At 37.6% G+C, this 24,052-nt stretch overlaps 1 protein-coding gene across 1 annotated transcript in view; it reads right to left on the bottom strand.

Moving 5' to 3' along the window:
• Nucleotides 1-24,052, bottom strand: part of VWA8 (von Willebrand factor A domain containing 8) — a 359,065-nt gene that overhangs the window by 71,906 nt on the left and 263,107 nt on the right. Inside the window, exon 37 of the mRNA XM_027064910.2 lies at nt 21,559-21,763. Coding sequence (XP_026920711.2) covers nt 21,559-21,763 — 205 coding nt within the window. The remainder of the gene's footprint in view (nt 1-21,558; nt 21,764-24,052) is intronic.

Raw genomic sequence — 24,052 nt, 5'->3', positions numbered from 1 at the left:
AAGATCGATAATAAAAGTCAATTGTACATTTGTACACAAACAATGAACAGTCTGCAAATAAAATTAAGAAAACAATTCCAGTTGCAATAGCATCAAAAAATACTGTAAAAGTTAAACTCTGAAAGCTATAAAACATTCTTGCAAAAATTAAAGAAAAACTAAATAAATAGAAGTGTCTTCATTTTGATGGGTCAGGAGGCTTAATGTTTAGATTGTGCTATGATCTGAATGCTTCTGTTCTTCCAAATTCTTATGTTGAAATGCTAATGCCTGATGTGATGGCATTAGGAGACCAGGTCACTACAAGGTGCTTAGGTCATAAGAATGGAGTCTTTATAAATGGGATTAGTGCCTTTATAAAAGAGGCCCAGAGAACTTGCTAACCCCGTTCCACCAGATGAGGACATAATGAGAAAATGCTGGCTATGAACCATGAAGAGGTTCTTCACCAGGATGGCGCCTTGATCTTGGACTTGCCAGCCTCCAGAATGGTGGCAGTAAGTTCAATTCAATCCCTGCTCAAATCCCAGCTGGTGTTTTTCTTTTTTTTCTCACAGAAATGACAAGCTGATTCTAAAATTCATATAGAAATGTAAAGGATCTGGAACAGCAAAAATAATCTTGAAAAAGAAGAAAGTTGGAGGACTCATACTTTTCAATTTTATAACTTAGTAAAAAGCTATAGTAATCAAAACTATGTGGTTGGTAGTATAAGGATAGTCATATAGATCATTGGAATGAAATTGGTAGTCCAGAAATAAACCTATACATTTACAGTCAATTAATTTTGACAAGGATACCAAGACAATTAAGAAAGAACTGTCTTTTCAACAAGTAGTACTGGGAAAACTGCATATCTACATGTAAAAGAGAAATTGTAACCCTACTTCATACCATATAGAAAAATTAACTGCAATGGATCAAAGACCTAAACATAAGAACTAAAACTATATAAGATTCTTAGAAGACAACAAAAGTTATGTCTTCAGGACCTTGGATTAGGCAATAATTCCTTAGAGATGATACCCAAAGCACAAGCAACCAAAGAAAAAAGTCAATAAATTGGACTTCATCAAAATTAAAAAACTTCTAAGCTTCAAAGGATACTAGCAAGAAAGTGAAAAGACAACCTAAAAAATGGGGGAAATAATTGCAAATCATATATATGATAACGATCTAGCATCCAGATGTATAAAGAATTCTTATAATTGAATAATAGACAACCCAATTAAAAAATTGAGAAAGGATTTGAATACTTATTTCTCCAAAGAAGATATGCAAATGGCCAGCAAGCACATGAGAAGATACTCAACATCTTTAACTATTAGGGAAATGCAAATCAAAACCACAATGAGGTCCATTTCAGATCTACTAGTATGACCACAATAAAGACATACAACTGTTGACAAAGGTGTGGATAAATTGGAGCCCTCATACATTGCTGGTGGGAATATAAAATGGTGGAGCTACTTTGGAAAGTAGTCTGGCAGTTCCCCAAAAAGCTAAACGTAAAGTTGCCATACAGCCTGGCCATTCCACTCCTATAGATATGTATGCAAGAGAATGGAAAACATCTATCTATACAAAAATTTGTACACAAATGTTTATAGCAGTATTGTTTACAGTAGCTAAAAAGTGGAAACAACCCACATGTCCAGGAATGGATAAATAAAATATGGTATATATATGAAATGGAAGCTATTCAGCAATAAAGGAAATTAAGTACAGATCCATGTTACAACATGGATGAACCCTGAAAATATGCTAAGTGAAAGAAGCCAGTGAAAATGGACCACATACTGTATGATTCCTTTTTTTTTTTTTTTTAATTTTAGAGAGCAAGAGCTAGCATGAGTTGGGAAAGGGGCAAGGGGCAAGGGGAGAGGGAGAGGGAGGGGGAGAGGGAGAGGGAGGGGGAGAGGGAGAGGGAGAGGGAGGGGGAGAGGGAGAGGGAGAGGGAGAGGGAGAGGGAGAGGGAGAGGGAGAGGGAGAGAGGGGGAGAGAGAGAGAGAGAGAGAGAGAGAGAGAGAGAGAGAGAATCAAGCGGGCACCACGCTTAGCACGGAGTCCAATGCAGTGCTTGATCCCACAATCCTGGGATCATGATCTGAGCTAAAATCAAGAGTCAAACTCTCAACAGAGATAGATAGTATATTAATGGTTGCCAGGGCTGAGGGGAAGACGGAATGGCTAACAACTACTTCCTGGGTACAGAATTTCTTTTCCGTGATGAAAATGTTCTGGAATTAGTGCTGATGGTGGCATAATTCCAAGAATATACTAAAAACCACTGAATTGTGTACTTTAAGGGGTGAATTATATCTCAATAAAGTTGTCATTAAAGAGAAACACCTCAGCTTAAACTGCTAATACCAATCATTGCTGCACATTAAGTGGTTTAATTTTTAAAATTATTGATAATTTGTTAAGTATAATACATACCAGGATCTAGAAAAAATAAATATGAGGAAAACACAATCCCTGGTATGAGCCTAAGCACAGAAGGAGCAAGGATGGGCTCTATTGGGAAATAGCCACTAGTTTAGCATGTGGTGGAAACTGGGTGCTTCTAGGCTGGAGCATGCTGTGGAGGCCCTGAACCCCGGCAAGAGCAGGTTCTACCTCAGGTTGACAGTGATGCGATTTCTGAAGGTTTCTGACCTAGAGTGACATGTTCATAGCTACTATTTATGAACATTTAATTCAGCAGTTTATGTAGAATGGATTCGAGTAGGAGGACTCTGGACCTCAAGCACATTTCCATTTTTAGGCAAGGATTAGATATTGTAATGTAACTCTTTAGTTACTCGAGAATACTATGATAGAATGCTAGCGAGGCACATTTGTTGTATTAGATGAACAACCTATGAGTTAGAGTCAGGCAGAAAATCATATTAGCTGTATTTCCTGTGGGCTACTTTTACTTTATGTTTTTTTGTGAATAATTTTAAGTATAGCAGGTTTTTTGTTCTTAATATTTTCAGTATTGTTAAGGATTTTTTTTATTGTTAGTATTTAATTACCAGGTTATTGTTTTTCCGTCAATATTAAAATTACCAAAGGTGGGGTGCGTGGGTGGCTCAGTTGGTTGAGTGTCTGACTTTGGCTCGGGTAATGATCTTGTGGTTTGCGAGTTTGAGCTCCGCATCGGGCTTACTGCTGTCAGCACACAGCCGGCTTCAGATCCTCTGTCCCCGCCTCTCTCTGCCCCTCCCCTGCTCATGCTCTCTCTCTCAAAAATGAATAAAAACATTAAAATTTTTTTTAATTTGAAAATTTAAATAAAATAATAAAATAAAATTATTTTTATTAATTATTACATATATTATATATTTATTGCATAATAAAATATATTCTGTTACAAAAATTATTAATTTAATTAATAAAATTAGCATTTTATTTCTACCAAGATGCACTTCCAACTTTATAATGTTTCTTAGTGCTAAAACAGAATTTATTTCCAGTAAAAAGACATATCGAAGCATAGAATTTAGAGGTCAAGGAGATATACTAGAATGCTTTATGCATACACTCAGCCTCACATCTCACAAGGAAGACGTTCTACTACCAGTGGTTCTTGCAAGAATGAGAGGTAAATTAAAATGATCACTGACACAAATATCATGCCTCCACAAAACCGGCTGGGGCAGGAAAGAATCTAAATCCTTGGACTGTTTGTTCATCCCAATCCATTTAATTTAGGATCAAATGTATTACCCTCTCCCTCAATAAAAGGGTTACTACATATACTCAACAGGATTCCCAAAAATTTCAAATTTAATTCAATAGCTTTTTATGAAGTTTAAAATTAGCTCCCCATGCTCTATACTCATTCCTTTACTTATCATACAGATTAATTATCATAAATAATACATCTCACATTCATAGACTACTTTACAGTTTGCAGACAGAGCGCCTGAACATATGTTATCTCATTTGGTTTTTACAACAATTCTGTGAGGTAGCTGCTCTGAGTAGTTGCATTTCACAGATGCAAAAATGGAGCTCCAGAGAAGTTGAATGACTTGCCTAAGGGACTGGACACAACTGGGAATTAAACTCAGTTTTGGCCACCTGGTTCACAGGTGTTCATGATGCAGCCACAAAGTAACAAGTGTAGGAAAAAAGGAAGGGTGGGAGATTTATTACCATTTGGTTCTCTGCCAACTTAGGCAATAGTTGGCTTGTGAACAGTGAGCTCATTTACAGAAACAAAAGATGTAGCCTTCTAAGAAACACCAAAGGAGTTTGCAACTTTTATGACCCCTCGCAGGGATCTTATAAAAGCTTTAATGCCCCAATTAATCATACATTCATTTATTGGTTCACTGATTCATCACAAATTTATTGAGCTCTGGTCCCATGTCAGGCTACCAGGCAGATGCGTCAATGGACAAAATTCTGCTGTGGGGCAGCTTGCCCTTCTGACACACAGCAGTTATAGATCACATGCGGCCAGGGCACAGTGATACCAAGGAAGGAGGGATGAATTCAGCTGGGGGTGGATAGGCTGGAGCCATGTGTGCTTAGCCTTGAAGGGTGAGACACAGAAGTGGGTGATGGGCATCCCAGCCAGAGGGGACAACGTGAGGGAAGACACAGGACATGAAAATGCACGTGGAAGAGCTATGTGGAGAGCGTTCTAGTTTCATCCTTCTCATTCTTGTCATGAGTAGAGAATTTTGCTTTGTCACTCATAAAATGCATTAAACAAAACCACCCTGGGAACAGTTAGATTCCTCCCCTTACAATTAAGAGCTACATTACTCCTCATTATAACTTAAACAGCATACAAACTAAAAAAATAAAAAAAAAAGTACATTTGATATACTATGGCTTTTCTTAGAGGATATGCACACAACTTAGGAAGAAGAAACATAATTTTTATCTCTTTATGCCTGGATAATATTTTGAGATATTTATGTTTACTTTTCTCCCTTTGTTTCCCCCTTTTCCTTTCCTCTGATTTAGGTAGATTCCTTTTTTTTTTTTTTTTTAAATTTCAGGGTAGGTATATAACATGGCAGTAGATTGCCCATCTTTCTGACTTTTTATTCTAAACCTGGGGGTTTAGAATTCTCCTAATTTAATTAGGAGAACTAAAAAAACTTTGTAGAGCAAGTAAGGGAATTTACCAACATAGGTAAGTTATTTGAAAAAAGCTTGTAAGGGAATGGGGTTTCATTTCTTGAAACATCCCCAACCTGGTGAGAAGAAAGAGAGATCTGTGGGTCCTGGAGTGTTCTGTCATCACTCTATCCACAAAAAAATGCTGAGTTGTTGCCAAATTTTCAAATTAATGAGATTTCATTTAAAAGTCTGGATTTCGGTCTTCTCTTGAAACTGTCCAAGTTGAGCCTGCATTCTCACATGGCCACAGCGAAGTAGAGACTGCCCTCTTAGTTCGAAGGGGCATGACTTCCTGTTTACCTCAGACCCTCCAGATCTGTGTTCCCTATCCAGCACCTGTAAGCATTTGGTCTCCAGGACAGACAAAGAATGATTTTCTCCTCTAAGGGTACAATCTCCACTGAAACTAGTCTTTTAGACCTAGGGAAGCCATGTGGTGAAGAGGAATAAAAACATGGGCTTCTGAGTTGGAGAGAGCTAGGCTGAAATCTCAGCTTTGTTCGTTGTTTAGGAGAGTGATCTGGGGCAAAGTACTTAATCTAACCTCAGAATAGAACAATATAATGGTGGTTATGTATTGATAGCACCTAGCATATCCTAAGCAGTCAATTAAAAGAAAATCACTAGCATGGAGAAGTTCTTCAATGTATACCTTAATTTAAAAATTTTAAAAGTTTATTTATTTACTTTGGAAAGAGAGAGAGAGATTGAGAGAGAGAGAGAGAGAGAGAGAGAGAGAGAGAGCGCGCGAGCAGGGGAGGGACAGGGAGAGAGGTACAGAAAGAGAATCCTAACCAGGTTCTGCGCTGTCAGCACAGAGCCCGATGCAGGGCTTGAACTCATGAACCATGAGCTCATGACCTGAGCCGAAACCAAGAGTCAGATGCTTAACCAACTGAGCCACCCAGATGCCCTGATGTATGTCTTATTTTTAGATCCTATCTTCATTGTTGCCTTTTGTGGAAGGGCCTAAAGGATCAGTTAACAATCTATCTCATTTTATAGAACAAGAAATTAAGGTCCAGAGACAGCGTGACCGCTTAAAGTCACACATTAGTGGTGAAACCAGGAAGAGGATCGGGATCTCTTAATTCCTGACCTGAGAAAATTCTGTGAGCCTAACTTCACTAGAAGTTCTGAATTCTTCTCATAAATGCCGTTCATGTAATAGCCAAAGGTCTTCGAATGGAGAGAGCATTGACTCATGTCTTCTGGCTACCTCAACTACTTTTTAAATTTTAACTTCCAAATGTAGTGAAATGACAACAGTTATTAGTTATGGAAGTTCTATTAGTTGTTGAAATTATCTGAAATATTCCTGTTCTAAGCTCACAGACACCCTCGTGTGGTCAGTAGAAATAATAATTCCAGCCAAATGAACAAGAAAAATCTGAAGCTACTTAAAGTTAATGAGAAAGTGTAGCAAGATGGGTAGATAGGCATCAAATAACAATAATAAGGAGCCCCTATAATAATATTATTTTACACCCTGGCCAATGGCCAGAGGAAGAATTATTTCTCTCTCTCTGACCAAATGAGACTGAAAGATTATAATGGATGATTTCTTAGGCCTTGTTCAGAACCTAACTCTGTAATAACATGAAGAAAAATATTCAACATATATGGTGGCTATATGATCTCATATCTTTGTTGGTTTTTCTCCAATATACATGATTATGAGTGACAGAACATTCTGAGACTCTCTGAATATAACTGTTATGCATGGGTCATTCAACCTGAAGGCTCTGCTAAAACGTTTCCTGTCAAATGTAAGCACAACTCAACCAGTGGGAACAGAAGTATGAGGGAATTTTGGAGGGAAGCTGATGAGCTGTGAATGTTCAGGGTGCTCTGGACATCCATTCAAGAGAGCAGGTTAATTTGGAGAGTTGGTTAAATGGAAGTAGGTTAGAATGCTTTTTTTTTATTAACGGGGTGATCTAAGTCAACAGATAATACCCAGAGAAACCGCCCAACGAAATAGTATTTATACCAGCACAGAAAATCAGAGACAAAAGAAATTGGATCTACTTTTTATGCCACAAATTAAAGAAGTACTAAAAAAATGACTGAAGCATGTCAAAGGGACAAAGGAACTGGCTTGAAGGAGTCCCCACTGGCTAAACGAACAATCTGAACATCAAAATAAATAAGAGTGGCAATAGACTATCACCCATCAAATAAGGTAGAAATCCATGAGGTAATACTAATAAAAAAAACAGAGGGATAAGAAGGGAGGGTCCTTCCTTAGCTTAGAATGCCAACTGCTAATGTAGAAGAAATGATGCAATTGGAAAAAAAAAATCACTGTTTGACAACCACAGTAATAATAGTTGATTCAAATAAGAATCATTGATGGATGGTAAAATTAATGAAAGAAAGCTTGATGAGAAATAAGATATTTACATAGTCTCAAAATGTAAGCTCACAAAAGACATATATTAATTATCAAAGGAAAAAATATTAACTTCACAGTGGAGAAACACAGTGGAGATAACACCTTAACCAGATATTTGAAGTTAACATCACCAGTAATGGGACAAACCAACACTCTGTGCCACCTAATAGGACACATTGAGAGAAATACAGCATCACTTTTGTGATATTCCTGCCATAGATGCATAAACTGGATCTACAATGCAGAAACATTAGTTAAACCCAAGTTGAGGGATATTTTTATACAGTAACTAGCCTATGCTCTTCAAAAATGTCAAGGTCATGAAAGCCAAGGAAAGATGAGAAACTTTTGGATTGACAGAGAACATGATCCTGGATTGCTTCTTTGTGCTAAAAGGATGCTCTTGGGACATGTGAAATTTGAATAAACTCTGTGGATTAGACATTAATGATGTATCATCGTTAACTTCCTGATTTTGAGGTCTGTATTGTGGTTATGTAGGAGAGTGCTTTTGTTTTGAGGAAATACTCACTGAAGCATTCAGAGGTAATGGGTATCATGTCTCTGACTTACTTTCAAGTGGTTCATGGAAAAAAATATATGGAGAGAAAGATAAACAGTTTAAAAATTTTTTTTTAACGTTTATTTATTTTTGAGACAGAGAGAGACAGAGCATGAATGGGGGAGGGTCAGAGAGAGGGAGACACAGAATCTGAAACAGGCTCCAGGCTCTGAGCTGTCAGCACAGAGCCCGACGCGGGGCTCGAACTCACAGACCGTGAGATCATGACCTGAGCCGAAGTCGGCCGCTTAACCGACTGAGCCACCCAGGCGCCCCTACAGTTTTAAAATATGTAATTAGATTTGGTGAGGAAAAATAAAAAATTAAATTATTTGTCTATACTTGAAGACAGAACTTATAAATAGGCATGGATTTAAGGCTCTGAAGGGAATGCTTTTCTTTCCTATTGTTTATTTATTTATTATAATGTTTATTTATTTTGACAGAGAGAGAGAGAGAGAGAGAGAGACAGAGCATGAGTGGGGGAGGGGCAGAGAGAGAGGGAGACACAGAATCGGAAGCAGGCTCCAGGCTCCAAGCTGTCAGCACAGAGCCCTACGCGGGGCTCGAACTCACAGACTGCGAGATCATGACCTGAGCTGAAGTCGGATGCTCAACCCACTGAGCCACCCAGGCACCCCTCCTATTGTTTTTTTTTAAAGTATTTATTTATTTACTTATTTATTTATGAGAGAGCATGCACAAGAGTATGAGTGGGGGAGGGGCAGAGAGAGAGAGAGAATCCCAGGCAGTCTACGTGGTGCTTAAATTCATAAGGTCATGAGATCATGACCTGAGCTGAAACCAAGAGTTGGATGCTTAACCGACCGAGCTACCCAGAGGCCCCACTTTTCTATTGTTTTTATCAGCAGTTGTCCTAAACAAACAATATGCTTCTTTCAAATTCACCAAAGTTTAGAAGAAACAGTGAAAAACTCAGAGTGGTAGAATCAAGGCCTATTTCATCAAAGATATTCTATTGCAACTTTAGAAAGGTTTTATATATATACACATGCATATATATAAAGACATATTATATGTCTCATATTTATAAACATAAAAATAAATAAATATAAATGTTCTTTCTATTCTACCTATCTATCTACCTACCTACCTATCTACCTACGTACCTATGTACCTACCTACCTACCTAAATATTTCTCAAACTGAATGAGGAGAATTATATTCAGAATCTTGAAGTCTGTTTAATCTTGGGAGCAGTCAGAAGCTTATACCTATAATCAACTGATTTTTAAACTTCTAAGTAATTTGGAATATAGGATAGGAAAAATATTATATTTTAGTATTAAGAGAGCCATAGTAACAATAATAACTTCTATTTATTGCTGTTAAATAGTCCTTATATATTTGTTGGAGTTCTACGGGTTAACTCCAACCAGATTCAGAACACATGCAATTTGTTTCTGATATTATGTCAGGGTTTCCCCTTTCTGGGCAATGACTTATATATGTAAATATGATGGCAGAGTGGTTGAGGTAATGGTGACTCATAGTCAAATGCAGCACTTTCCCCTTTGGCTAGCACAAAACCTATTAAGTTTTAGACTTTCCTATTAGGGCTCTATAGATGTCATTCCTCTTTATGGAAAGGATTATTCAACCCATACCAGCAATGTGAAATGTAGGGCCTTTAATAGTGTTGTGTTTGCTTCTTAAAACAGAAATATCCAAAAGAAAAAAAAATAATGAAAATGATCCAATATTAGTAAGTTCTTTTCATTAGAGGAAAAACCCACCGTAATGCCATCAGAGCACTGTCAAGACAGACCTGACAATTTTATTCAGAACTTTTGCAACTGGAAAGTCTCATAAGACAATTGTAACTAGAATATTTATGTCCGCCTTACATGTGTTTAGAAAGGTAAGTATATGTTTCTGAAGTATTCACTCTAGGACTTAAGTGGAAGATGAAATTAATGAATGCTATAGGTCATCACTGGTCTAATTACCTTCATATTGCATCTGGTAAAAGTCAGGTTTTATGAATGTTGTGCTGAGTGAAAAACAAAATGAATCCGATGATAGTTCTGGTCTCCAGGAAGCCCAACCCTAGAAAGGTTATCAGCTGTCACTTGCAAGAGGGTGGCTTTAGCTGTCAAAACTACCAAAAACAACAACACCCCCCCCCCCCCAAAACACATGGTCAAGTCTTTTGCTTATTCAGAATTTCTTTAGGGGTATTTCCCCTATTCCTAATTCATAATTTTGTAGTTCGGATGGGATTGATACAGCCCTCGCTCATCCCAAACTCTAGGAGTGAAGGCATGCATGACCAAAGTCTGACCAGTTAACAGTATTCTGTCCTTTTGGTCACAGTGATTGGTTCAGGATGGGCACGTGACCTCATGGGCCTATTGTAATACCCCTAAAGACTGTGTTGAAATTACTTGGAGAGACATGCCCCTTTTACTGAGATTGCCAGCTGTGAGAACCATGTATTACCTAGCGCTATCAGGGCTATTGCTGCCACTAAATGGAGAAAGGCTTTGTAACAATGAAGCCAGAAAAAAGCAGAGCCAAGAGGAGAGAGACTAGGTCACATGACATACATTGAGCCCTTGGTTTGAGCTGAGCCTAAGGCCTAGGTCCTCTCTTCAAAGGTATAGGGATACATTCTTCTTCTAACAGTCAACCCTAGCATTCCAGATTTATTCTCTGAAGTCATAAATGTCATGCAACATGCTTGTATCGTGAGTCAGGTTTAGAATTAGCATGAAGGTCTTGTCCTAAGAGATCTACTACACAGCGTGCACGGTGAACTGAAGCAAAGAAAACCAGGAATATAAAGACTGGCAACTTGTTGAAGTATTAAAAAGACTCTGAATACATTTGGGGACTACTCAGTTAAATAAATTAAAGAGGTTTCTTTACTGGGACTTCTCAAAGCCAGATATTCACTAATTGTAATTTCATCTCTAAGAGGCTAGTAAGTTACAGTGTCTTCCAACAGCTTGAACATGGATTCCTTATTAAAGAGGGTTCTGAGAATATGCTTTCAAAAACAACTGTAAGTTTTTCTAAAAACAAAGCTCAGTTGTTCTGCTCCTTTTCTCTCTATTCTCCTTAGCATCTAACTGTTTTCATGGTTTCAGCTAAAAGCTCCATGCTAAAGATCATTGTAACTCTCACTAGCTTTGATCTTGGGTCCAATGATCTATTTCCAATTACTAACTGCACACTGTTAATGAAGTATCTCACCATTATCTGAGACTCAGCATATACAAAATGCCTGAATCCTATCTCCTCTCCAACCTTCCTTGTTCCTACAATGATCTGCCATTTTGCCAGATATCCAAACTAGAAATGTCCATAATGTCTGCCTCCATGACCCATATTCAGCTTTTCCCCACCAAACCATACCCGCCCTCACAGTTGCCCTAGTTCACTCGGGGTTCTTTCCCAGACTGCACATCACTACCAAGTCCCTCTTTCTGATCTAGCCGCCACTATTATATTTTTCCTACTCAAGGACCTTCCGCAAATCCTAGGAGTAAGAAACCTAAAAGCCTCATTGGATCTTCACACATCCTAATTTCTCCTATTTGGGTGACTCCTTCTTACACCACTCCCCAGAAGATACCCTTTGCTTTTAGTTGTTTGTCTTATAATATGCTACAGATATGCCTAAACAGACCAAAATCCTTTCAACTGCTTTTAAAAGTGTCCTGTGCCAGCAAGACTGTGCTGAAACTAAATCGCACCCTGTCTTCTGAGATCCCCCAGCGGGTGTGTGTCTGGTGGTCCCAGACCCAGCTCTTAATACCCACCCCTGCTCTGGTATCCCCTCCACTGTCTCCTTGGGATAGTTGGTATTCAACCTGGATTTGCCCCCTGGGCTTTGTGCGTGCATCACACTGGCTGTGATATTTGCTTACTGTTCCTCTGGTATCTGCACCAGGTCACTCTTGGATTTGTTGTGATCCATGCCTATGGCACAAATCATCCTCTCATTAAGGAAACACACAGTGCTCATTTATATCTCTGCCTGTGGTATGATTTTCAGAATGTCTAGAATTCTCTGACCTCTCTTTTTGAACTTTCTAAAGACAAAAATAAAACTTCAACCCAAGCCCCATTTCCTTCACTTACAACTTTCATCATACATATATACTTCCCTTCTGAACTACTATAGCACAGGGTCAAAACTCCCCAATTTACCATTGAAATACACATTGTTTTGTACTACATGCTGCTGTTTCATGACTATCAGCCTCAACTCCCCAGTCACATAGAATAAACTCTCTGAGGGTAGAAACCATGCTTTATGTTTTAGTATTCCCCCACCTCCCCACAGGTCCTTCATTGGTGGGTACAGAGCAAGTGCTCCACAAGAACATTCTGGATGGTGGTTCTCAAATGGGAATAGATATTTGAGTTCCCAAGGGACTCAAATATCTATTGTTTGTCCAGAATTGCTGTAATTCAGTAGACGGCCGCCTGCCTATCCCACAAAGAAATTCTACAGCTTGAATCACCACCATCTCCCTGGGACATTATGGTTTGCTATTTTCCTGAAGCCAGGTCTAGAGTATATACACTGCTGTTATATGAAAACCAACTAGAAATACCGGATGCAGGTGGGGGAACCAACAGAGCTTTTAAGGAACTGAGATTCAACTAATACAGCCATTAGGTTATAGATATAATGACATGACAGGAAAACTTCTTCCTCACCAAAAAAAGTATTTATGATGACAAATACATAATTATATGTGTATCTGTAGGTGTCAAATGTTGCTTGAAATTTGTGGCTGGGAGGTGACTCACTAGTACCTACTGAGAATATACTTAAAGGTTTTCACTATATTTATATGCAGACAATTACTGATAAATCAATTAATCGAAAAGATGCAGTTATCTTTTTTGTGGGTATACAAACATGGTTGAAATAAGATTGATACTTGACTGGTAAAATAAAATCATGAGAACACAGCAGTTTGGAAAAGAAAAGCAACTTCTAAGTGAATAAAATGCCTGCTTCCTCTAGGACAGACCAACTAGTCTAGTTCCTCTGGCTTTTGGGTCCCAGCCGGTTGTCTGCTCTGCCCTACAGCTTGAAGGTTTCACACTCCTGTTCCAGATACAGTGTACTTTTCTCCATGGGATCCAATGCTTTTAGCAGTTTTCTGATGGAAGCAGAGAGAGTATCGACAGCTCTGTTGTTTGGCTATATAGGTCAAGGGGGAAATACACGGGCTGTGCTCTGCCTGGAAAGTGAGCAGAAGTCCATGGGAGAAGATCCATTTTCCTACCCCTATCTTCCTATCAGCAAGTCCTACAGAGGTTCAAATGAAACTAGTTCTAGAAAATCATTTTATTTATTGCAATTTTTTTTAATGTTTATTTTTGAGAGAGACAGAGCATGAGTGGGGAAGGGGCAGAGAGAGAAGGGGGGGGAGACACAGAATCTGAAGCAGGCTCCAGGCTCTGAGCTGTCAGCACAGAGCCTGATGCGGGTCTCGAATTTACCAATGCTGAGATAATGACCTGAGCCAAAGTGGGATGCTTAACTGACTGGGCCACCCAGGTGCCCCTAGAAAATCATTTTAACCCCCAATCAGGCCTTGTGTCTTTTAACTTTTAAATTAAAAAAAAATATTTTTAATGTTTGTTTATTTTTGAGAAAGAAAGAGACAGAGTGAGGGGGGGAGGGGTAAAGAGAGAGGGAGACAAAGAAGCTAAAGCAGGCTCCAGGCTCTGGGCTCAGAGCCCAATGAGGGGTTCGAACTCAACAGACTGAGAGATAGTGACCTAAGCAGAAGTAGGACACTTAATCGACTGAGCCACCCAGGTGCCCCTTAACTTTTAAACCTTAAAATGTGTTGTAGAGATATGAGACAACACATTGAACGAATGCAGTTCTGAAAGTTGACTTGGTTAAGTGAAGCACTAGCCAGTGAATGTCCAACGCCTCCTATTGAATTTATTTTTGCTACCACTTTTTATTTCTCCATATACCATGTCTGATTGGTTTGTTGTTTATTTAATTGCAGTACAGTTAATATCCAGTGTTATGTTAGTTTCAGGTATACAATATAGTGATTCAACACTTCTATACATTACTCGGTACTAAATTTCCAAGACATCTTTCTTGTTCTTTGAAGGTTCCTATGTTAAAAAAGCATCACATTTTTGTTTTATGATCATCAAATTTTCTCTTGCCTGTCTGAGAATGTCAATTGTCACTTTGTGACATGTTTTTCTTCTTTCTGCATCATCTCTATTTTCTCTGTTCATTTCATTTCCATTTTTTTTTGTATAAGAGGCTATCCATTAATATTTAAGAAGAAGGCATTAAAAAGTGGACTGAAGTTTTTGCATAAAGGCTGGTCTCAACAATAAGTGGGTCTTCTTGTAAGATTACTAAGGAAAAACTTCCAAATATTAGATCAGAAAGGTTTTCTTTTGGATATGTCAGTTTCTAGAAAGGATTTTTCTACTCTTCTGTTCAAAGGGTATAAATGTGGAAGTCAGCTTCATGGAATCTATATAAGGAAAGTAGACTTTCACTTTATCTTCTCACTGTCTACATGGTCTCATTCTTGTCCTCAATTGTACAAATCTCCATTACAGCTCCTGTCTTTGGTAAGCCTAGAGAAGAGCCAGTGGCCCAGGTGCAAAATAGAGGAGAAAATCTGGCTATCTAAATGGTCTCTATACAGAATTTCAATTCATCTCCCAATTTTTGGTGCCACCCTGCACTCCAATCTTCAGAGGTACATGGTGCCTTCAAGCCCTGATGCTCTGTGGGCTTCTGCAGAGTACGGCAGCTTGCATCTTATTGGCTTCCCCCTCTGGAAGAATAGGTTTCAGCTCTCTCCAGCTGATAACTCCGTTATCACCCACCCATTTATTTTCTATCCTCCAAAGCGCTGCTGCGTCTGTAGTTCTCTTTGCCCCGGTGGGTTGGGACTGGTTTTTGATCCCTTATTGCTCTTTTACTGGGATTTTGGCAAGAGACAAAACTAATCACATGCGTTTGATTTATCAAGAGTTCCTTCCCCCTTCCTGAAAAACTGGGGTTAGGCTGTTTTCTGATCCTTTGATCATGCTCCTATCAGTTTATCTGCCATATTGCACTCAACTTATTTCATTTTAGCTCTACTTGACTGTAAGTTCCCTGGGTCTGCACCTGTATCTTATTTATTTCTTTATCCTAGCAATTCTGGGTACTAAGCAAATGTTAATTTAATAAATGAAAGAATGGGTGGGATTATTCAGAGAGGTTAGAGAATGGTACCTGTGGCCTGACCTTGTGAGGAAATAGAAAATAAAAAGAGAGACATTTTTGGAATGTTATAAGGAGAGGCCAAAGAGTACTGCATATGGAAAAATTAAGAGAGACAACTCCAAATTTGACTTGCTCTTTTCACTGTTCTCAGAACTCAGGACTAAAGATGATGTATATATTTGCTGTGTGTTTTCTGGTCCTGTTCTAATTTGTCTTTTGAATAAGGCTAAACACTATAATCCTCTGCTGACAATTGTCCTATCATTCATTTCCTGCTTTTCCTCAAGTTGACAGGTTTAGGCACAGACCAAAATTCCTTTTTTGGGCCTGACAAAACTTTTCCTAAATAGGATTATAAACAAACCTCACACCTTATAACACAAAGATAGATGATGAATTATGTAACTCATTGGGTCATGATTTAATATTAGGTGACTGGGTAACACTGCTTCCTTTTAATTTGGCTTTGCGTTTCCATATAAGCATTAAAGAATTCTATGGCCCAAATTCTAAATTCTAAGTTTCTAGTTGTTATTTGTTTACTTACTCTGTGCCAGGTACTGATGCATTTCAGTCTTACGACAACTTTGTAAGGTACAATGGTATTATCTTTATATTATAACTGGAAAGCATAGCCAATAGGCTATACCTGCTTATGAATAAAATTACAATTTTATTTATAAATATAACAGGAGGATTTTATTTCTGTAGCCAATGTGATGTGTTGATTACATGTAACTATATACATAATAGGCTCAGAATCATAAAAATTCTAGAGCCATTAATTGTCAACATATTCATTGCATTTGACATCTCAATTTATAACTGATATATTACAGAATTAATTTGTTTTCCTTATACTTTAAATATTCCTAAGATTACTTCTTTACTGGCTAATATATTGTTAAATAACACGCACTGAAGATATAGTACCATATAAAAGAATGATCTTGAGGCCTGTCATGAGAGAAAGGAGTTGAAATGCTTCTGTCAGTGATGATTTGAAAAGCAATTTCCCAAGGTTAGGTCTTTTCTATAATGAGAAAGCTAGGTGCTATTTCTGTTTTTAATATTAGTTTAAGACTCTATAGTACCCCCAATTATTATAATTTGTAGGATTATTATTTTTGTTGGATATGCACAAAAGGTTAATGAAAACTCATGGCCTCCCTGAAAGTCATAAGCTTGTTGATCTGCTTGTCTGAGGGAGGTGGTTGCTCATTTAATTTTAGTTATATTTAGCAACCACTGACAAAGTTGTGATCTAATGGAAGCACGGCTTCTGGAGGACTGTAAAAATCTGGTAATTTCCTTCTGAAATGATGTTTTTAAGAAAGGAGGCTTGTACTTGTGAACTCATGAGTATCGTCCTACTTGACTGCAGACTTCTTTCTAATTCTTTGCTCACACTGTATTCGTGGTTCAAAAAGAGCATCGCCAGTCTGTAACTGGGACAACTATGGGCTTCAGCACTTCCCAGAGATAAGATGGCACCATCTTGTCTGTGTTGCTAGTACTTCTTTCCTTTCTCTGATGGCTGCTAAATACTCAGAAATCGAGCAAGTTGATTATTAACCTTTGGAAGCGTGAAATCGGCCACAGAGGGAGTAGTTACACCAGGGAAATTGGCAAACATTATAAACTGCCCCACCTTTACCTCACCAGAGGGCTGGTCTATCAGCACAGCACAGGGTAGTACACTCCCAGTGTACCTTATTCAAGTCTGAAAACCTTATTCAAGATCCAGATTCAAAATGGATTTCCATGGCTGGGAATTTCTCTAGCAGGAATAAACATGGGAAAATCATTAGAGGCATTGCTCAAATGCTACCGCATAGGCAAATGGCTAGACCATCTTGCCAAATGTTTTTATGAAAATTAAAAAAAAAAAAGCATTGCCTTTTTGGGCCAAGGAAGATCCCCAAAGATACATGTACATATAACAATCCTATGAAATATACATTGTTATACGTACGATAATGATAATGACCCACTGAATCAGACTGCTAAGTATTTTCAGTTACTGGCCAAAGTGAAGAACGTGGTGCAAGAGTAAACTATAAGCTACCCTTAAAAAGAAGAAAGAATTCTTCTGTATTCCAGGGTGGCTCACTCGGTTGAGTGTCCAACTTCAGTTCAAGTCATGATCTCGCAGTTCATGGGTTCGAGCCCTGCATCAGGCTCTGTGCTGACAGCTCAGAGCCTGGAGTCTGCTTCAGATTCTGTCTCCCTCTCTCTCTATCCCTCCTTCACTTGTTCTCTCTCTCTCTCTCAAAAAGAAAAAAAACATTAAAAAAATTTCTTTAAAAAAAGAACAAAAAATTGTAAACCCTCTCAGAGTATGTGGAGAAAACATAGTCTCCATAGTGAAAACCTAAAGGTACTAATACAGCTCCAATGAAACGATCTACTGGTTTCCAAAACTGGAAGAAGGACTTACCATCTTACTGATATCTTAAAAAAATCCTTACTGTTGGGCTTGTAGTTAAAGAAAAGGCCAGTCTTGTTTACCAAAGTACAACAACTACCTTTACTCATATTCCTAGAATATCTTCTTTAAAAGGGGGAAAGTCTTAGTGGTGCTTAATATAAATTAGTTATCTTTTCTAAGTATGTTTTCTGATGCCTCTACTGTGTATCTATTGTGTACCAGGCACTATCTTCACTGTAAGAATGAGTAAGTCGTAGTCCCACACTGTGTTTCAAAGATCCTATCCATTTTAAAAGTATACAGATAAGGAAGTACTATTCAAAGGCCTCAAAGAGATTCTACCAGTAACATACAGAGGATTTACTTTCTAATTAGTTTATTGTAATCAGACAATAACACTTGAAAGCTATAACCTTTAGCTTTTGTGTTCCCACAAGAATAGTCACCAGGAGCTTTTTAAAGAAGATGGTTTGATTTCTGAAGAAACCTGTGGTGTAGCTTTAACAGCCTTCTTGGGAATGAATCCAAGTGTAACTAAATAAAAATATGAAAAATATGCTTTAGAGAGAACACTATGAAGCATGGTCAGAAAAATTTTGGCTTATAATTAACACATGCTTCTGAAAATATGAAGTCTAAAAGTAATAAATATGAATTCTTAATCATGGGCTTTTAGAACCACAGCTACAGTGACACTTTGAATTTGTTATAGTTGTTTGCTGTAAGAAAAACACACTTCCTATCAAAGCATGTAAAATTAATGAACACATTTTATATGAAGAGCTCAATAAACACTCTCTTGCAAACTACTCATGAAGGAGAACTATCAATGAACTCATTAAGCAAAAACTAAAATTCAAAGCAACAATGGCTTCAGAATTGATAACTCTAGAAGGCTGAAATGAAGCAAGATATAAAGGAAAGTGGTAAAGCATGTAACTGACATAGTTAATCTAAACATAAACAGTTCTTTTGCTATCATTCAAAAGACTCAAGGAAGAAAGTGGGTCAGTAAGTGGTGGGGTATTTGCCCAGCCTTCACTGTTGACCTAAAGGAGCATCTCGTGACCAACAGGAACCAAACAATACAGGTGTGTGTAAACCTCCGTAAACTAGTGAATGCAAAGCAGGCCTTTTAATTTCTACGATGTAAAGTAAGTCCATTTTGCCACTAGATGGAGATCGGGTTACTCTGCCAGGAACAGGGAGAGGGCTGGAACTTAGCCAGCGAGAAGTATGGTACTAAGAACATATTCTCTTTTCTCAATATTTCTAGAAAGGCATTTTTCAAGCTCCTGAACCAGGAGGAGACATATGCTGAATAAAAGGCCCATAAATGAGGAAGAGCTTGAGGGATCGCACCGTACGGGAAACTGTAAAAGACATATTTTGCTTGTTATTACTACTGCTCCACAGTGATTCCCATTTAGGTCTGGTTGTGTACACTACTTGTGAATAATAACAAGAACTGGTCTACATACGAGCAGTTAAATATACTCTCATTGTTAAAAAAATTTTTTTTAAAGTTTATCTACTTTTGAGAGACGAGCATGAGCGGGGGAGGGGCAGAGAAAGAGAGGGAGACACAGAATCCGAAGCAGGCTCCAGACTCCAAGCTGTCAGCCCCACGCGAGGCTCGAACACTCGAACTGTGAGATAATGACCTGAGCCCAAGTGGGACACTCAAATCGACCGAGCCACCGAGGCGTCCCTGTGCTGTCTCATTATTGACCAAGCAGGGAGAAGAGGACAGATCCGACCAAAAAATAAAACAACGTCAGACCATCTGGGCAATTAATCCTGTCTCTTTAGACATAAAGACGTATGCTTACAATTTGTTTCTCAGTTTGAGTATGTAGATAAATATATATTTCAATATCGACCAAAATGGATCAAGGAACATCAGAGATGTTAGGAGAAGGTTGGATAACAACTATTCTAATTTTCCAAATGAAACTAACATCCACTTGTGAATTGTGTAACTTTCTTTCTGAATAAGTCTTATTTCTGTCATAGCTGAACTTTGAACGGGAGACATAAAGTTATGCATTTTCTGGAAAATGTTAGGTCTGGGAAGGATCAGATGTTGCTCTGCATACTGCAGCCAAATCTTTTGATTATTTTTGAGATGTTAGATAATATATTTCTGTTCATTTCTAACTTAATAACTATACTCATCCAATAAATATTTATTCAGTTACACAAAAATGAATGAATAACTTGTGACAGTTTAAAAGAACAGTTCCATTTTTTGTCAAATAGCTTCAAAGGCCAGTGCAATTAGGATATATGAGTATGAGCATACACAAATATATTAATTGCCTGTTGTGTATCAGTCACTATGCTGGGAATAGAAAGATGAACAAGAGTCGGGGAAGTCGCTGGGAAAGAAGAGTGTATGGCTAAACCACAAATAGGGGTTAATTTTTGTAGCAGTCAAGACCAGTTATGAAAATCATGTGTAAAATTCTTTTTTAAAGTTCTGTTGTGGAAGACACTTAATTTAGGCCACACTCTTGACCATAGGAAAAATATGACCTTTCATCTCTATGACACATGAGGAATTGAAATAAAATACAAGAAATTCAAATACAATAGTATTTACCAATCTCTGTAATGAAAAGAGGAGCTTAATTCAAAGGGAGAAGAAACTAATGTTCAGGATAATAAGAGAATGAGAACCATAGTTAATTAATTTTCTAATTATTGTTATGGATAGTGACCAACATTCAGTCTGTTGCTATGATAGATTCATTGCACTTAATGGCATGTTTATGTTAGAGCGATACATTTGTTTTAGCTTAATTAAATTAATATATTCATACCCTTTCAAAAGAAGTTGAAGTTGCTTGCCTACATTGGTGTCGAATTTTCAGAATGTTCCTATAAGGTTTTAAGAATCTAAGAGAAATATGTATTATTCATTCACAATTATTCTCCTTTAAGGGAAATCAGAAAAATAACCACACAAAATAGTAATTATTAATCAAGTATCAATGGAGTAGTTTGTAGAAATTTATCTTGTGAATTGGCTCTCTGCAGAGCAACACAGCTGGCAGGAACCCGCCTTTCTTTACTATCTTGCTGGATAAGAATGAAGCATAAACAGAGAAGTTTTCTTCTGAAGATTAAAATCAATCAATTACAAATAAATCCTTTTATTATATGCTTTAGTATTTATGGGTACACAGCTTTCCTCACTGGTTCCAGACCAACTAGAGTAGGTGGTGACTGAGTCATTTCTGGAGTTTCCTCTCACTTTGGTGACCTATTTCCATATTTCTTTTCAGGGCAGGGCTGGGTCTATCTACTGCTAAGTTTGCATTATCTGGAGATAAGGAAGTTGGTAAAAACACATCTTTGTTGGATGCATAATATACGTATCTTCTCTAGTCTAAAGGTTTTGACCTTATGGTAATGTGCTGCGTTTTATATCAGTATTTCTGCCTCCTTGGTAGCATGCAGAGATGCCCAAGATGATGGTAGTAAAAGAACAAATGCAAAGGTGATGCTAGAAGCTGATTAATGCTTGGGGTCAAACAGAAGCAATTGTCTTGTATTCTCATGTTGTGATGTGAAGAACTTGTATATTTAAGCACTGACTGCAAAAAGGGCACCTTTTAACTTTCCCACTATCTAGAAAAAGACACGTCTTTTTCTATTATGAGAAATTAGGTATTTAAGTAACTATATTTAAGTTTTGAGGCCAGAGGTTTACTTCCATTTGGAACTAACCTTATACATAAATATGCACCTTTAAGAGGGAAAGTGGGTTAGAGTGGTACCTGCATATGTCTGTCACTGTCTTGTCCAATCATGTTTCTCCATTCAATGAGTGATCGCTGCAGACGTTCAAGTCCAGTTTCCCAAAGCCTGATGTGACCTCCCATATCGACAGTAATAATAGCACCTTTGCCCCACTCAGCTAGCAATGCATCTGTGTCCGAAATAGTAGACAGCCATGTGGTATATGGTGAGAGAGATTCTGATCTGAAAAGAAAATTACAGTAGTCAATCAGTTAGTAATAACGAAGCTAGTTTACCTAATTGTGGTTCATTAAACTTGCTATAAAGAATTCTAATAGTAAACATATTAAAAGATACCAAGAGATCCATCTGTAAGAAAAGAAATACACAGGTATATATTGGTTACTTACATTTTTCTGTATTTGTGGACCCCCGATTGTATTGGCGTTCACTGTCAGAAAGAAAAGAACTCTAAACCAACTCATATCTCATGCACCTGCAATGTTAGACTCATTCCTCAGGGGTCTAAGTTTCAGTCTAAGTGCTAAAGCTGATATCTTTTCTATGGGCTTTACCTGCATTTATATTTAATATTTTGCATTTTCTGACTTAGGAAGTTACAAGAATTTATAACAAGGAATTTATATATTTGTCATATTATATATATTTCATACATATGCATATTTTCTTTGCTACATATTCATTTCTAGGAATGCAGTTTTGCTTCTATGAGTCAACTGCACACTTCCTTTTTCTAGGTATAGCCTTCACTATACAAAAGAAACAGATCAGAAATTTGAATCACCAGCGTTGGCTCTCTAAATACATCTGATATTTTCTATGTAAAATAAATGGTCTAAAGGCGGAGTCTCATCAGATAATAAAAACATAATAAACTATCAATGTAGATTTGGGAAACCACAAAACCACTATGTGTTGGGTCAAATCCTGTAACCTCCTAAAGAATAAACCAAGACTACCTGACCTTTTTTTTTTTTTTCCAGTCTGCCTTAGTAGATACTAAACACAGGTGACACAGCCAGCTACTCTGGGACACAGAAGCTTTAAAATATGTTTATATGAAGAAGATGGTAACTACTGCTTCAGTGTTTCAGAGCTACTTTACAATAATAGAAGGACTCAAAGAAGGCAACATTTGACATAATACAGGATTTATCTCACGTTGCTCTGCCAGAAATATTTGCCTTAGGAAAAAAATTAATAGGTACACATGGTGAAGTAAAGAGCTATTCAAGAATAATGAAACTTATCTACGTGAAACAATAATGTTTGTAATTCTTCCAAGAGCACTCAAGATGTATGACTGCTGAGTACTGTATCTACTGGCTAAATGTTTAACTCTTCATAGTATGAAACTTGAAATATGTCAAAATATGTCAAAAAAAGGGTGAAAAAATCACATTTGCTGCAATTTGCTCTAGAATCTCTTCTTCACCTTGTTTTTTATTTTTAAGTTTTATTTATTTATTTTGAGAGAGCGAGAGCATGAGTAGGGGAGGGGCAGAGAGAGGGAGAGAGAGAATCCCAAGCAGGCTCTGTGCTGTTTGTGGAGACTGACGCAGGGCTCAAACTCATGAACTGTGAGATCATGACCTGAGCCGAAATCCAGAGTCAGATGCCCAACTGACGGAGCCACCCAGGCGCCCCTTCTTCACCTTGTTTTAAATGCATATTCCCTTTTATACATAATAGCAAGGTCTTTAAGGAACACATAGAATCATAGTAGAGGGAAGCCCAGATTTACATCCACCCACACATGAGAGCTAGGCAGTATCATTTTACAGATGGAAATAATACAAAAATTTGAGGAAAAATACTCAAATTTTACTGGGGGCAAAAGTGATGTACTCATTTTGGTTCTGTAGTTACATGCAATGTCACTGTATTTTCTGTTATCTGAAGTTAGCCATCAGATGGAAAATTCCAGCTATCTAGCAGAATGCTAAATTTAAGCAACTAGCAGGAAAGCTGAAATCCAGATGGGTTGTTCTCTTGGACTGCATATATGCCAAAAATGGCAATAGCTAATCTCAAGAGAAATTCAGGATATACTGATAATGAACAGACTCTAAATCACGTGGCACTTGAAATATGGCAAGTCCAAACTGAGATGTTCCCAAAGTGTAAAATAAATACTGATTTCAAAGACTTAGAAGAAAAAAGGAATGTAAAATATCTCATTAAAACTTTTATACTGAATATGTGTCAAAATGATGACATTTTAAATACATTGGGTTAATAAAATGTTTAGTTAAAGTTAATTCCACCAATTTCTTTTTCCTCTTTGAATATGGCTAAGGAAGGAACATAAAATGACATTGCATTATATTTCTGGTGAACAGTACAGCTCTAAATGAATGCATTACAGTGACCAGTTGGCACTGGCTATATACACAGCTGCTCTTCCAGATGTTGTTCCTATGGCGGGTAGAACATGGTCCACATAGAAAGTTAAAACGGAAAAACAACAAAATAAAGCCTAGGGCCAATGAGGGAGAAATTAAGAGAAAT

The sequence above is a fragment of the Acinonyx jubatus genome, chromosome A1, assembly GCF_027475565.1.
Source record: "Acinonyx jubatus isolate Ajub_Pintada_27869175 chromosome A1, VMU_Ajub_asm_v1.0, whole genome shotgun sequence".
In the NCBI taxonomy this organism is placed as follows: domain Eukaryota; kingdom Metazoa; phylum Chordata; class Mammalia; order Carnivora; family Felidae; genus Acinonyx; species Acinonyx jubatus.
The sequence above is the reverse complement of the archived record's forward strand: the minus strand, read 5'-3'. Positions and strand labels throughout refer to the sequence as shown.